Here is a 17,527-nt window from a genome sequence, read left to right as displayed (position 1 = left end):
TGAAGTATGCCTCCTGGAAAGTAGCACCACTTTGGCTTAAAATGGCCTGCTGAGTGCTGAGCCAGAAATGTGCACATTTACTAACCCTTTGAAAGTGTTAATTGATACTAATGGCTTTCCTGTTACTTAGAGCTCCAGAAGTAATTTCTGGTTGGCGCTTACCATCAGTTAAGTACTCAGCTGTGTTCATGATTGGTGGAATGCCATGATGCGTAAGACTACGCTAGTGTATGGAAATGGAGTGGAAGTTATGCGTAAGGGATACGAGACTATATGATGAAGATGATTTCACTGCGTGTATTATACCGTACATACCAAGCCATCATAATTGCGTTAAGTCCTTCATGGCTCCATGGAGAGGAGAGAACGCTCCGCATGCACAGGCTGAGTTGCACTTTGATCTGTCAGTGTAAATGGGGATGAAGTTGGGGTGGTTCCACCGAAACATTAAAAAACTGACGCAAGACCGTATGAACAATAGGAGTGGGAGTCAACCAAAGAGCGTGGGTAGAGTACGCAACAGGGTATACGTCGGGTAAATGTAAATCACATCCTAGAATAAAATCGTTAAAACGAATACTTATTCCTAGTCCTTCGATTAAAAACATTTATAAGACGGGGTTAAAAATTATATCAAGACATGGGTGACTCGTCATGGATAAAATTTTGGATGCATAACTGCAAAGAAGCCAAGTCCTACGATAGCACAAAACTCCCCTGCATCAGAATAGATGCTTGGAACCGGCCTTGTTCGGAAGGCCCCAGTGCATAGTTGTAGCGCCGTGTTATCCAAAGAATTTGATGCTCGTAAATACGATGAGCGAGCGGACGCATAAACGAAGGAGCCGTAGTCTAGTCTTGACCGAAGCAATGTGCGTTACAGTAGGAGCAAGGTGGTGCGGTCTGCTCCCCACGATACGTGGCTTAAAAAGCTTTAAAACACGGACTATGAGCAACTTATCTTCAGATTATTAATTTGGTCTCGCTAGTAGAGTTTTTGATCTAATGTTAACCCCAGAAAACGGATTGGTTCCACAAATGGGAGATTTCTTCCGCTAAGACGAAGCGTAGGTGTTACATGGACGCCTCTACCAGATAACATAACCGTCGAGCGAGCCATTGGGGCATGGCTGAAACAAGCATATCAGAGAACAGAGGAAGCTAAATCGAAGAGGCGAAAAACCAATGAAAGCTGTACTAATTAATAAAATGTTTCGATGGACGATTAGAATGATGTAATGGACCTCGAAGAAAATGAATTTTTACGATTGAAGCTGAAAAAACTGTAGTCATTAATTAAAATACTCTGGTATCTTAAATAAAAATTGCATACGTGTATTTGACTAATCGATCCTTCCTTCTCCCTGCTATTTAATTTCTTGAAGTGTTCTTATTCAAACTTGAATTTTATTTCATTAAATACCTTCATTTTCCAGGTTTAAACATTCCATATCGCAATTCCTTTATCTTTCATCATGTAGAGATTGCTTAAGTTGTATTCTGTTATCAGTCCATCATTCTAGGCTTTTGTTGGTTTCATTACGTTTTCGTTTCTTTTATCATGAGGGGATGTTAACCGTATGCCGAACCCATGACCTGAAGGACTTGTGCTACAAGGAATGGTATCTCACCTTGTTGGAAAGCCAGATGAACTTTAGAATTTGAATGTCCTTAGCTAGAGTTTGGAATTGATATCCTACCACTATGCTGCAGCTGAAAATGCCATCCTATGTTGATAATAGATATGTATCAATTATTTTTTTTTCGGTACATTTCAAGGTATTTCTATTGAAGATTAATTATGATGCACCAAGCATTGAGAATGGTGTATAGAAATTGCCTGGAGTGTTGGCTGACAGTCACAGAAATTAACGGCAGGAGGGCGTAGAAGTACTGTAAACGTGGGCTACTTTGGCCCTAGGGTCCTTCTTTGGCCCAAAAATAAAACAAAACGAAACGTACTCTACAGCGGTATACGTGGCAGTTTTTTAAATAGTTCCGGTTAGTTTCGTTAGGGGGTAGTATCGTTCAAGGTGCCTGATGGTTCAAGTGATTCCACTGTTAGCCAATAAGTAGTTGCCCCACGAGTTGTGTGACTAGTGAAACCACGTGCAATTTCATCCTCCCAAACTTCGTTGTGCACCACACGCATATCTGGTTGAACGAGCAATGCAAGCATATTTTTTTAAACACTTTCTAATGCTTTATATCATTCTGTGGTTAAAACTGTGAAATACGACGTGCCTTATCATTTTCATATCTATTTAAATAATTTCCGGTAACATATTAAGTACGACCTACTTTGGCCCAGATTTTTTTGGGTTTAAGTAGGTCGTACTTTTACAAACCCAATGCTTTTAGGCTCTAGGTATCTGCTAATAGCTTTCAACATGTGTAGTGGGAATATTTCTATTGCATGCGTTTGTTTTCAGCTTGTTCAGGATGCCCTACAACTACAAACGTCTTCCTGCGAGCCGAAAATACGCTGACTACAGTAGCGAACACCTTCAAAGGTATTTAGAAACCATCACATCCGGTGAAATGACACAAAGGCAGGCTGCCGATCATTTAATACCCAGAAGCACAATTAAAAACAAGTTGAAGAATGCATTTTCAAGTTCCCCAGGGCACCCCTAAGTTTTTTCGCAAGAAGAAGAATTAGCTTTTGCCAGTCATATCGACAAAATGTGCGAGTATGGTTTTCCGCTTGATGAACTTGATTTGAGATTCATCGTTAAATCCTACCTCACTAGGCAAGGAAAGACAGTTCAATGTTTTTCTAACAAGTTCCAGGCCGTGACTGTGTGAAGTCATTCTGAAAGAGGCACCCTCATCTGACAGGATCTCATGAGAGCTCAAGGGGAGCTCTTCTGGGATACAACCGCCGGGGCCCGGAACCAAGCCAGAGGCTTATACGCCAGGACACCCGGGGAGGGGCTGGAGTGGAAGGAAAAAGGATGGAGACGCCGTCGCGATCGGAGCCCGCCGACGCCTCCAGGGAAAGGAAAGGGCTGGAAGGAAGTGGGAGTAGGGATAAAGCACCCCAGTGCTATGGAAGCAAAGGTGGCCCTACCTAGCGAAACCATGCGTACGCAATTTCTCTGCCACCATCCCGGGGAGATTTTTCTATGAGGAACCCTCATCTGACAGTCAATTTGTAATCAAATACTAAAAGAAATCGTGCTTAGATTGATGAAAAAGTAATCAAAGACTACATTGACAATCTTAAAGAGGCGGTCAAGGACGTATCGCCGGATAAAATTCATAACTTCGACGAAACTTGCATGTCGGATGATCCTGGAAGGAAAAAAGTAATTTGTCGGAGAGGGTGCAAGTACCCAGAACGTATTATGAATTCGACCAAATCTAACATAAGTGTCATGTTCTGTGGTAATGCCAATGGCTACTCGTTGCCTCCTTATATCAGATATAATGGAGAGCATTTATGGACCACATGGACTGAAAATGGCCCTGAAGGGGCGCGATACAACAGGACGAAGCACAGGTGGATTGATGGCGCAACCTTAGAGGATTGGTTTTCAACTCAACTCCTTCCTGTCCTCAAGAAACAAGAAGGTTAAGTACTCAACTGTGTTCATGATTGGTGGGACGCCATGTTGCATAGGACTACAATTGTGTATGAAAATGTAGTGGAAGTTATGCTTAAGGGATACGAGACTATATGATGAAGATGAATGTACTGCGTGTATTATACCATGTATTTTTCTGTATATATTACATAAGTACATATTACATATGTACAATAACAATAAGTTATAAAATGCACTGCGTGTGTTTTACTATGGGAATGAGAAACCTGTCAGTGTTGATTCTTTCCTAGAAGAATTTGTTGACGAAGCCAAACACCTGGTAACAACTGGTTTAGAGGTACAAAAGGTACGAGTGATCCCTGTAGAAATTTCTGGATTATGTTGTGATGCCCCAGCAAAGGCATTTGTTTTGCGGGTGAAGATCCACTCTGGGTATTCCTCTTGTACAACCTGCATGATTAGGGGAAAGCGCAAAAACAATAGTGTGTGTTTTAAGGGTACTCTTCAGTGTGTGCCAAGAAGGACCCATGAAGGATTACGACAGGAGCAAGAAGAGTATCATTCAGGAGTTTCTGTTCCTCAATAAATTCCCAATTTAGACTTAGTGCATATATTCCTCTAGATTATATGCACGTGGTATGCCATGGTGTGATGAAACGGTTAATCCATACATGGATTGGTGGAAAGTTACCAAACAGATTCCCATAATTCGTGGTAAAGAATATTCCACGTGTGTCACGTAGTCACAACGTGCACACAACGGCGATCAACGTTGTGACATCTTATTGGTTTTCTCACTATATCGTTGCTAAAACTTTGAGACAACCTTCTCTGCTGCTGGGGCAGGGATACTACCCAGTAAACACAAAATATTTCAGCTACGTTCTAGACAAGTTGCAGCGTTATTGAGGTCACTTTGCAACGAAGCTGCAACGTAATAGAGTTTCGAGGAGGAAATTTTCACAAGTTCGAAATACCTGGGGTAAAAAAAAGGTGTTAAAAGTACTTGTATATGTAATCCCTTCTTTAAATTCATTTCAGATGCTTTCTGCTGTAAGCCATCTCTGAAGGAATATAGTTTCAGAGAAATAAAGAAGGAGGCCATAGAATGGTTCAGGCATGCTCGCAGCAGATATGAGATGAATGAGTAGAGGCAAAGGAATATAGAACACGTAGAAAAGTGTCAAACACAAATTTTCATTTGAGTCAAGTACTGTCCCATGGAGATTGAGAGACATATCGAGGACCTACGACTGACTGTTGGAATCGATCACCGGGGTAAAATTTGACACCATGTTACATTTTGTTTTTTTTTTGTTGATGAAGGGATCCTGCTTTTGCCTAGTTGTCCAGTGCCCATTATTAAGATAAAATAAATGCCACTGGATTCTTTTTTTCATCACATATATCTTCTCCTTGACCTGTCACAGCTTGTGAGAAATCAGATTTTACAGCCCTTGCCCTGCATCACTGGTCTGGCATAATTTTATTCAGTTTACCTGATGGATACCCGTACGGTTATAACTTATACCAGCACTACAGCATAACCTGATTTCACTAGGGCAAATTGAGAAGAAAGGGTGCAAGATAGACACCTTCTAGGGTGAAGGAGCATTTATCTTGGTACTGAACTTAATACTCGGGGTAGTGAGTCGCTCAGCTCTTTTATGTATCTATAGCAGAACGCAATAGTGCTTCTGTAATCTGAATCACCTTCAGAGTCAAAAATATGTGTTATAAGATACCCTTGTAGTCGCCTTTTACGACAAGCAGGGATACTGTGGGAATATTCTCTGCCCCCTTACCCACAGGGGTTCACAATGCCATGACAAAAATCAAAAGAGGAGATTTCACATTGATTTACCACTCACTCAAAATTGCAGATCACATGGTGGCCAAATTTGAATGCACAAAATAGGTCTTATAGCTTCAAATGAAATGCATGGAATTACTTCAAAATATAATAAATAGCTAAACAAATATTTCATTTTACATTGAAGATATTTTTCTCTAAGGCAACAATTTATTACCTCCAAAAATTGCATATCTTTATAGGGTTAAGAGATTATGAATCAGCAATTAAGTTCAAAATCACTCGTTCTCCAACAACTAAACTACATTATACGGATAAAACGTAATTTTTTGGGAAAATAATAACACAAATATTTTAAATATTTAATATAATTATTATCATTATTATTACAGCATATATGCAAGCAATATTATGCATACATAAAGGAAAAAATAAATTACATGATACTCTTCAAAACAGAGCTTCATTTGCAAATACATGAAGGAAGTATCAATACATCAGTATTTGTCAATACAATAGTATACAAGTTTCTAAATTGGTTTCTAGGTGAGAAAATAGCTCAAAGTGGTGGAGAGGTTGTAACTCCTTGTGAGAGCAAATGTGTGCATTGGGAACACAATCTATCACACTTTCCAACCAGTTTTGAAGCATGCACTGACTAGCTCATATGACCCTAAAAAATTAGCACATTGGGACATCCTGGGCCAATTGAAAAATATATGCATGAAATTTTAAAAACATAAAAATAAAAATCAATAGCATTGCATCTTCTCGGGTCCCTTGAAATATGATGAATCTTAAACGATAGAGACCGTGAAATATATACTTCTAGGGCCAACAATAGAAATTTGAATGAAAATGACTCACAGCAAAGTAAATCATATTTCTACCCTGTGATAAATTTGATTGTGCTATTCTGAATGTGCGCACCTTTAAAGCTCTATTGCATAACGGAACAAAAAATCACCACAATAACTTCCAAAATGCGATGCCATATATTAATGAGCATTGGCTAATGCCAAAATAAATGGACCAAAAAGGTACACAAAGGGGCTGCTCAACTTGGTCTCGTTCTTAAAGAATCAGCGTGGAAAAGGGTGCCCAATGTAAATCATGGAAATCTAACACATTATTATTTCGAACCACGACACTGCAAGCATGTAGATATTGTGAGAAGTTAATCCAAAAAGAAGGAAGGACAACTGTTGGCTTAGATAACATAAACACTTAAATTTCTGCCAAGTAAAAATTACAGATATCTGTCCTCATAAGCAACCCAAGGAATAAAAAAATTAAATCCATAATTTCTCATTAGATATGAACTATTTGTAATAATTTTCACCACTAATTCCAATGTTTTCTGAGTAAAACTGTACAATACCAGTGACCATAAACACATCCAATATGGACAAAAAGTTGACAACATTAGGTCATCATGGTACACATGTGTAGCTCCTGAGGCAGGAAAAACACAAAAATCTTTACAGCATCATTAATAACGCATTCAATTTTGATTTTCAGTTAAATTTACCATCATTCAATCTGTGTATTAGATAGGGCAACCAGTCAAATCTATTTCATTCCTACAACTGAGATCAAGCCTAATGGAAGGCCAAATTCACTAACTATTTATAAACTAATGAGCTATTGAAGATTAAACAAATGCTGATGTTCCTGTCCACCACTTTACCATTTTATCGCCAAGAAACCAAGAGAAATGCAAGAAAGATTTTCAACACACAATCAATTGTTCTTTACAAAGATAACTCAAAAAGTCTAGCGGCATATTTATATGTATTTACAAGAAATGAGCATGAAATGTGATATTATCAATCAGTAGAGTGCCCAGTAGTATACCATTAGCATGGCACAGAAATGAAGAAATTAGCATGTACTCCTGGCACAAACAGCAGTCTCAGGGGTGATAAAAATGAGGTGGTAGTAGCCTAACCCGACCACCAAGCTAAAAACACACATGAGATAGGGAGGGTCTTCTTCTAAGGTGTAATTAGGGTCTGATACTCATGGTTTGTAATAGAAGGGATCCCTTCAGAAATGCAACTCAGAAAAATAATGACACCATGGGAGCAGCTTCCACAATAAGGTGAGTTTATCCATTCATTAACGTTATTAACAATTAGTAACAGAATGGCATTGAGTACATTGCAGAAAATTATTTATTACATATATTGTTACCATAAAAAAGTGATGAGTGCACTTTGATTAACCATGGGAACAAATGCTTCTGTGGGTCATGCAGAGGCTAAAAGATGCTCACAACAATGAACATGGCCACAGAGAAATAGGTGCCTAGAATAGCAGACTTGGGGGATTTTAAGACCAAGAAATAACTGGGAACACTCACATTAACGATGAGCAGGATATACAGCACACATACACTGCTAGCTGCTTCTAAATATCCACCATCAATGCATACCCTGTCTCTCAAATATGCGGAGCACCCCTAAGTCAACCTTGAGACAGGCACTGACTTCTTGCAATAACTGATTTCAAAAACTCAATACCTACACTCAAGCATTCTTGCTGTACCCATGATGCAATTCCTGCACAGGCAGCACCTAGGCCAATGCAACTCTACACAGCAATCATACCCACAAAAGTCAAACAGGCATCCACACATACATAAACTTCCTTGATGGCGACTTTATAGCCACAACCAAGCTATATAGTTTCTTGGTTAAAATGCTTTGGGATGATATGTTGGCTACAACTACCAGTGTGACTACTTCCTATTGGTTCCATATATAGTTATGTAGCTGGATAAAATAGTTCTTTTCATTTACAACCATATAAGCTGAGGACTAACAAAAAATTAAATTCAATTAAGCCATCATGCCACCATTATCTCCCAAGTAGTTGGATGTATACCACACATGAAGTATGCAATATATGCAGTAACTAGGCTACAGAATATAGTGCCTTTACTGGCCTCCCAAATGTGTATCAATGATGAGCTACATTAATATACTTGAACATTACATTAAGGTCAAACCTTGATGATGATTTCACCAAATTAGGAGAGACGGCTATTATAAAATAGAATAAATCAAACTAAATATGGTGGTGCCACAGTTTCTTGGATAACTTCAATTCGTGAACATAAGTACTAACTCCCATGAAAACACTCACATCTTAACAATATTACCAAAGATAGGGATAATACCTAAGCAAATTAAAATATGTAATACAACCTAAGATACCGCTAATTTGGTTGACCATCTAAGGTGGGGTATTGGGATAACTCAACCATATTATTTACCTATTGGTTACGTACATTTTAAGTTCAACATCTTAATTCCCCTCCAACTGGTTGGATACCTTTTCAATAAAAAAAACTAGTTTTCAAGATTTTCATTCCCTATTTTCATCGACTTGGAGATCATTCCTTCAGCAGCTCACATTGATTCATTTAGGAGGTCACAAGGTCAACATGACATTTTGTGACATTAAAAGGTTTCTCAAAAACGGCCTCAATTATACTTGTACATCATGATAAATTTTGAATAATGTTCACTAGATGTGGGGAGAGCAGGCAGCACTGACAATTGAGAGGGATGGCAGAAGGGAATAACTGGCACATGAATCGTTTAATTAGCATCCAAGGTCAGCATATCAATGGACACAAGATTACCATGCCCTTCCATTCCAAAAAAAAAAAAGCTATGCGGTATAAATCATAGAAACTAGTCAAAAGTAAAATTGACAGCCAAAATATAAATTTAAAAATATCCATAACCGCAAAGCCTCATCCACACTCAACTCTAAGTACACGCTATGGTAATGTTGCTCCAGATACTAAGTCAGTACAATAGAAACAGTAGAGTGATGAAAACATAACAGGCAAGAGACCGGCAATACCAAGGAAATGAAAGCATAATAAGGGGTTTCACCACCTACTTGGCTCTCTTACTAGGCTGAATCATTATTACTCAATTGGGCAATTGGATATAAAACTTGTATAAAAATTATATCAACATACTCTTCAACAGTAAAGGGAAATAGGCAGCCCATAACCATCCTTTCTTGTGATACAAAACCGTTGGGTTCAACACCATTCTGCTTCCATGCACTATAAATGATCACAAACTTGAATTTACAATCATAAAGGAACTAGTGATGGAAATAATTAAATTATAATTGTAAATAATTAAACTGAATGGTTAATGAATGACATAACACTAACAGGTAATCAGAAACTTAATCAAAATCATAGTACATGGTGACATGAGGAAAATAGATCCAAAATAATATCTCCTCCTGTAGCCATGAAGTGATGTATTCATGTGCTAAGGGATCAACAGCATACCAGCACTCAAAGCATGAAAGAAAATGACAAGGCTACAGGACATCAAACACTCCAACAGTCATTGCAATAGACTATCTGACAGTAAGCAGGCAGTCTCTGAATTACAGTCAAGAGAGGTTCCTTCAAATGCATTTAAGGCAAAGTTGTGGGTAGCTCTCACTCTAAAGCATGGATGGTAATCAAAAGGAAATGAAATTCAAAAGCAGAATATTTTCAATATCATTGTTCCCAAGAGACAAAAGGAAATTAGGCTAAACCCATAGTCAAAACTAAATCAGTCAAAACAATTGAGGGCCAAAAATAACCATAGGCCACAACAGGAAACTAAACATGCTCACTAAAAGATTCATAGTGATGGAATCATGTCCTGTATCCTAGAATGGTTTTGTTTCAACCCATAAAAAAGCCAGTAGCTCTGCAAGCAAGTGCCCATGGAGCTGATGCTTTTTTGCTGTCGTTTCATTTCTGTGACGAAAAAATCCATCCACAGTGTTCAAAATTAATGGTAAGCAGAGGAGTTCATATTACTGCATTTTTCTTCCTAAGAGTAGTTCCAGCCAAGTTGCAACAAAACTCAGTTGAGAACATCATTTTGGATCGAGACAAAACTAGACCTACACCTCAATTTTATCTCACTTTGTAACTAAAAGAAAAATTTTCATTTTATTTTGATTACCATCCCTGCTTTGAAAGATTGGCACTTTCGTATGTAATTTACGTAGCATTAGTTACGCATTAGTTACCTCTCTCAGCACTTAATTTTAACAAGCACATAGGTCCTTTTTAGTAATGATTTCACTGACTGCTACTGGCAATAAAGCTTCCATCACAACTGCCTTTACTCTCGAGATTCATTTTATTGCCACTGCTGATCTAATTACAACTCATCCTCATGTGGCAACCTTAGAACTTGACCGTTAGTATGACACAACATACGTTGAGTACTCCATAATCAGGAATCGCCTGTGCTGCCATCTGAGAGCGTGAAACACCTCCTTGCTACCAATGGAGCCCTGGCTGTGAACCAGCACGGCCTACGCAACACATTGAGAGCAAGACAATATCCACACTAAATTCAATACTTTCCACACAATACATGATTTTTTTTCATAGTCTCAAGCATAAAAATTACAGTTGTTGGAGTCCACACTTCAGTTATGTACAGAGAGAAGGGGAAAAATTTACAGATGTCATCTTTCTAAAGGTGATGCATTAAGTTTTTACACTCGAGAAGCAAAACTAATCCCTCATTCCATGAATAAGGAAAACTAAACCTCAAGGCCAAAGTAAAACTAACTATATTCTGGCCTCAGGAAATTTGATATGAGCTTGAGCAAAATGTGATTGCTCCACAGTCTCAATAGGAACTTTTCAGATCACACCAGGGCCAAAGACTGACTAAATTTTGCATCTTGGCAAATGAAAATTGGATACACTGCCTCCAAAAGTTTTAGAGGTTGTACATAAACTATGCTACCAACGAGAGAGAGAGATGTCATAACTAAAGGCACAAAGGGACAACAATGAGGGAGAGGGGGTTTGACTCTGCATAGCACAGCAGTTACTATCTGTCTGCATACATGTCTTAATCATCAGTATCTCATCCACAATACAGAAGTTTCACTGTGGGAATGATACAAGAGATTACATTAAACCCTAAGGGTCTACTTCGACTTGAGACAACTGGAGTGATGCCCCTTTGACATTACCAATCTTAATTCCATCAAATGGCTTGCATTTAATCTCAGGGATTATAAAGCAGGCTTGTGAAAAAAATTAATCGATGGAGCAATCAGAAATGTGAGGAGGGGAGAGAATAAACTCACTTGATAACTGAGTGAATATTTTAGGATTGTAAGTTTCTTACGTAGAGAAATTTAATGTCATTCAGTGTTGGCACAGGGTGGAATTGGAAAAAATCACAGAAAACTGTAACGTAGTTTATGCACAAGCCCCTACTGATAGAGGGTCCACTCTTTCAAAGAACTTATGGATTTTTGACAACAACAGTCCCACGAGTGTGGAGCACAAAGACTCTGCGCAGGCAAGAAGGGGAGAGAGCATCGCACGCTAAAGTGCATGGTGCCCAAGTCTGCGCATCAGATGCACCCTAACAAGTGCACTCAATGAGCTCTATATAACATACTGATTACATAGATATGAAGAAAGTTTAAGGGAGAAAGCCATGACAAATATATGTATATATACGCATGTTAACATCATTTCTTCATTCATAAAAACCTGTACTTGATATGAGATCGTCATATATTCATACATTTATAGATAGATTAAATATATTTAATTATATATATATAGAGCATAAAACAAATCCTTTGCCATTTAAATACTCTGTTCATATGCCATGGATTTTAGTACATTGATTATTCTTCTTTTAAATTGAAAAAAGAAAATTGACAATGAAAGTAAGAGTGACTGAATGTATGTGTATTTATGGTCTATTCTCATCAATGCCAGTGCATTGAGGTGAAACGATAATGTATTAGTTGTTTCTCAGAACAGAGAGAGGGGGTAGACAAACAGTAATGGGGAGGAGAAGGCTGGCCTGCTCTCCTCTTGTACAGGGAAATGCAAGACCACGCACACAAGCATTCAACATTCACACACTCACATGCATACACACGGAACTCCAGCAAAAGCTAGAGTCCTCCAATAGGGGCTTCATCAGCCCTTCATCATCCTCAGGGCCTATTGCAGCCACTGAACTTTCTACAAGCTCCCCAAGAGATACAGAGATTGCGCTTAGAGAAAGAGAGAGGGCAGTAACTGCGCAATACACTTCAATATTGGCCCACTGGGACAGAGAAAAATGCCCCAACCTACACACGGTGGTCAATTCAACCTGGAACCCTTTCAGAAATCTATCAATGAGACCAATACACACTACCATTAAGACCACAAACAAGCAATCGCAAACATTCTCTCTCTCTATCCATCTCTTTCTTGCATACAAACGCACCACAGGAAGATTTCTCATGTGAAACACAGAAGACACTGCATGAACTTACAAAGGCTGGAAATGAACATGGGAGGGAGAGAGTCCAGCCCCCCTCACAACAAGTCCTCCAATAACGGAACAACGCCCATCGCAGGGCGCACACACTACTTCTTCGAGAGCAGCCCTACCTTCGGCTGCCGATTACTCTGGCTGCTCAGCTTGCTATTGTGGCGGAATATCAGCGGAAGGGAAGGGAGGCTACCAACAGCACCAGCCTCTCCACCCCTGGTCGAGCCGCTGCCAGGGTCACGGCCTGATTCCTTCAGGGCCTTCTCCTTGGCCCCCCTGCAGCAGGAAGAAACAAAACAATACCCATACACCAATGGTCCACCACAACAGACATGAAAAACAGCCATACAGATAGCAACTTGATGCTTTTGTAAGTGGTAGAAAGGAATTAAGTGGACACCCACATAGGAATGTCTATGCAAATAAGTTTTACAATAAAGGCCAATATACACGGTGAAGGATCATGCGAAAGATTATGCTAAATGATCACGCCATCATTCATGCCAGCCAAATATATACACGCCATGATTCACCCCTCCCATACGTCATAACTTCAAGTGCTCTTCAGGGTTAGATGATCCATTGGGAAAGAAGCATAACTGTTTTTGAGAAGCATTCAATGCTTTCACGGATATTGTAAAATTCTAGAGTATAGGGAAAAGCATTGTAATTTGTAGAACGCGGACATGTTGGATCCCGTTGTGCATGAATCAATCTTTGTAATAATGTTTTTTCTGCACTTTAGGAACAGGTATTTAGGCTCGTAATCTCATAACATGTGATTCAAAAGAATGTTTACCATACTATTTTATAATATATCACTTTTGTTGCCACCATAACTGTACTTAGTAATGAAGTTGCCTGCATTAACTGAAGTCCTCTGTACCCAATGTGAGGGGAATAGAGAAAAAAATAAAGCTGCACTAACACAGGATGAAAAGGCAAATAATGCCATACTAAAGGCTAGGAATGGAAGTACTCCAAGGACCATTCTACAATAATTGTATTGGTACCCATTCTAGTGTTATTTCTGAGGCATGATGAAAATTGTGATTTTGAAGATTTTGACAACAAATGCAAAAAAGCTAGAGAGAGCCACAAAAAGAGCCCCTGTGCCAAAATTCATCGGGCATTCTAGACTTCAAGATGGCATGTAAGAATAAAAGTAAACATTTAATTGTTCAGTCAAAAATGGGCTTGAAAAGTGCAAAATGTTTGTGAACTACAAATATGATGAGTGCTTCTCCATGAAAACAAGGCAAATTTGCATAAATCCCTACAACAAGGAGTGGAGGATGCAACTTACAGGTATCGTGTGAGGTCCTCTATGTCGACTAGCATGGAGTCTTGCTCCATGTGAAGGTCATCCCTCTCCATCAGCAGCTTCACCAAATCTTCATTCAGCACTATCAGGAAGGAGGAGAGAGAAGAAATAGGTACATTACATGTTGTGCATTGACTAAGTAGAAAGAAATAAGGGTGTATAATTGCCACCTATCATTTCACTTTCAGCTATCATGTACCTTCTAAGATAGTCCCTCCCTTTTTTGACCAAAAATACCCATAGGATAAAAATATGAGGTCTTATATTTTGGCGTGACATTAATGACTACTTAGGTAACGTGCGCATCACTGCGAAGGCATAAATTATGGCATGGCAGACAAAATCAATTACTATTCTAATCATTTCATGAGTATTAATTCTTACTATAGTAGAACTCCTTTAGTACGATTTTGAAGGGACCACAAAAAATGAACCTGCTATCCAGGAAAATGTGCTAACCAGGGAAGTCAGTAATAGCAATTGGGATAATTGCAATCTGTGGAAAAGTCGTCATAATTACTATTACTGTCCAAAGTTCTTGTAGGATCACCTCCCCAAACTATTTCCACATTTAAAATAAAGAAAATTAGCACTAAACAGCCAAAAAACTACTATTTGAATTTGAATCACAATGTTTTTAAAGATTTCCCAGAAGATATTACATAAAAACGTCGTCACTCTCCAGTGATTTGTCGTATATGTATTAAGAGGACAAGTTAAGCCAAGTCTTCTTTCTCACAGATTACTTGTAGAAAATGATGAAAACCCTGACCTATGTCAATTGGTTGTTCTAAAAAATCATAAAAATTGGGCAACATTTCCTTTACCATAAATCCCGGCAACATCCATACACACTCTCGGAATGAACCCATGTCGATGAATATATCAATTGATATATTTATATTGATATGACGATTAATAAGACATTTTATGATTATTATTAGAAGATTTCTATATTCTTCAGTTTAAATTCTCTTAAAACATTTGTCCAACATTGTCTGCTTTCTATTTCTTGTACCAAGATCAAGTATTGTAGCATTAAGTTACATGTGGAGCTCCCGCAACACTTATCAAGTAATGACGCGCATACTCCTCGCATTACATTACACGAGAAATGGATTTGGATGCATCACCATCACAGAAAGAGAGATGTGGGATAAATGTATGTAGGTCAATAAATAATGAATAACAATTCATTTTAAGCCGATGGATTGCAGGCAGAGCATGACAGATCAAGACTCTGGTTTCCAATCAACAATCAAAACATCCCAAATTGATTCAGAAAATGAAAGAATAACAAATACAGTAGACTCTCGTTAATACGAATAACGTTATTACAAAGTTCTCATTATTACAAAGCAAATCGTTGGTCCCAAGGAAAAGACCAATCCAATCTACTGTAAAAGAAACGTTATTGTGAAATTTTTGTTATAACAACATTACGAACCACAGTCCTGGTGGTTAAAAAAAGAACTTTATTAAGAAGTTCCAGCATCAAGTAATGGCATTTAGGTGAATATACACTACACTATGATATAATCGTTGCGCTATGTTTAAGTTTTCTGCATGAACAGTGCCAAGGAGTATCAATTATTGCTCTTTCTTCAGTAGGACCGGAGATACTTCAGTATGCACACATCATATAATATGCTTAATTGCTGTGGAATCATGGTGACCCACTCATTACCGCTAGTAAATTGGATGCAGAGTAAGTCCTGTTCCCACGAACATTCGATTTACCAACTTTCAGAGACACGAAAATTCAAAAAATTCAAACATGCTCAAAATTTCAAATTTGGCACCTTTCGAGTTGGTCTTATCTTTGCCCACACTTGCACTTTGGGCAATATAAAAAAATTATTCGTTATTACGGACACCCGGTTTTTCGGTCCCATGACCTTCGTAATAACGAGAGGCTATGTAATATGTCAGCCACAGTTAGGGTGACCAGATGCTAAGAGATGTAAAAGAGGACAGCATCCAGTGAAAAATAAGGACAAAGGAGGAATAAGTAGGACACTTGAAAAATAACGAGAATAATTTCATAATCCAGAATTATAAAAATTTACTAGCACTATGCTTCATATTTTTCATTGGATCTAATTTTTTCTAGTAATATTGGCATTTTTAACAGAAAACTATAAAATTCTACACATGAATATGTCTGAAATTGACCATTATGAGTCCCTGTACAGAGACAATGTTTAAATTTTTCTCTCATCAGACCACTGAGATGAAATAAGAGGAATACCCTTTCTGCCTTTGCATTGTGACCTGGTATGCTGACGAAATATTTGGAAAACTTGAGAAGTTCTGAATGGCTATCAACAGATTTACTATGTACATAATCATTATGACCTGAAAGGAGGATGTTTCCTGATACTTAAAATTCCATCCAGAGACCAGACGAATACTTAAAAAAGAGGACATATCTGGATTAATGCGGACGTCCGTTTACCCTAGCCACAGTGTATACTGAGATGGTAATGTTCAGGATGCCTATTTCACCCACGTCACTTATCCTCAATTATGGTCTACTTCTCCCACAGGGGGGACTATTTGGAGGTTTTTGACCTATTTTTATCACACCAAATGATATCAAATGGAAGTAATGAGGAGTCTGCCAAAGAATAGGAGTGGTAAGGGAATTACGGTACATCGTACACCAATGAAGGAACCAGCAGATAGGACATGTCATAAGAATACGTTAACACAGGAGAAGTGTAACAGAAGAAAATGTTCACGAAAATGTCCATGTCAAGAGATAGGTGATAGAGGTAGATAAAGAAGGACATGAGGGAGAACCCCAAAGGAAGAGAAGGAACTGGCTTCCGAACGATATCACCATGGAGGGCTTCAATAATACCACCATCAACGCCCTTATATTGTCACCTCACGAAAACCAGGAATTACACTGGTTACCTTCATGTATATTAACTATGGTGGGCACCCAAATATCTAGGTGAAACTTCCTCACTTTCCTAACTATTTTCGCAATTTTCCACACTGTTAAATAATATCATTTGAACCAAATTTTCACCCTTAAAGGAGACATAAAATGAGATGAAGAACAGTTAAATACTAAACACAAAAAATCCAGGAACATCAGAATATAAAAATGAATACTTGCTGCAATAGCCTTTGATTTTAGAATATTTAGGATCAAATCAATACTATTGGTAGAGGATACACAATAGTAGCAGCACGCACTCAACTAAAGCACCAATCAAAGCATAAACCAGGGCATATGTACCTTCAATTTGCGTGTGAAGATCATTTACTATGACTTGAAGCTGAGCAACATTCATCTCCGTCAGCATCTGCCTGCTTACACGCCTCCGGTCAACTGGGAAAACCAATCCCACCTGCAAGAGAAAGCATGAATGAAACATGGGATGGAAAATTTTTATCTTCAAATTTCTTGAATGATGGCAAATATTTGAAAATTTATAATCTTAGAACTTTTTTCCATACTATGAATCACTAA

The 17,527-nt window shown here is 38.3% G+C and overlaps 1 protein-coding gene across 3 annotated transcripts in view; it reads right to left on the bottom strand.

The window, feature by feature from the left end:
• Positions 1-6,014: 6,014 nt before the first annotated feature.
• The window catches only part of LOC124168478, a 156,141-nt gene continuing 144,628 nt past the window's right edge, over positions 6,015-17,527 (bottom strand). For all 3 annotated transcript variants that reach the window (XM_046546756.1, XM_046546758.1, XM_046546757.1), the window contains 3 exons: positions 17,294-17,405; positions 14,023-14,122; positions 6,015-12,992 (listed from right to left, as the gene is read on the bottom strand). In XM_046546756.1, the coding sequence (XP_046402712.1) occupies positions 12,812-12,992; positions 14,023-14,122; positions 17,294-17,405 (393 nt within the window). In that variant the 3' untranslated portion in view covers positions 6,015-12,811. The remainder of the gene's footprint in view (positions 12,993-14,022; positions 14,123-17,293; positions 17,406-17,527) is intronic.

This window comes from Ischnura elegans, chromosome 11, assembly GCF_921293095.1.
Source record: "Ischnura elegans chromosome 11, ioIscEleg1.1, whole genome shotgun sequence".
Classification (NCBI taxonomy): Eukaryota; Metazoa; Arthropoda; class Insecta; order Odonata; family Coenagrionidae; genus Ischnura; species Ischnura elegans.
Note: the sequence above shows the minus strand (reverse complement) of the source record. Positions and strands in the feature narration are given on the sequence as shown.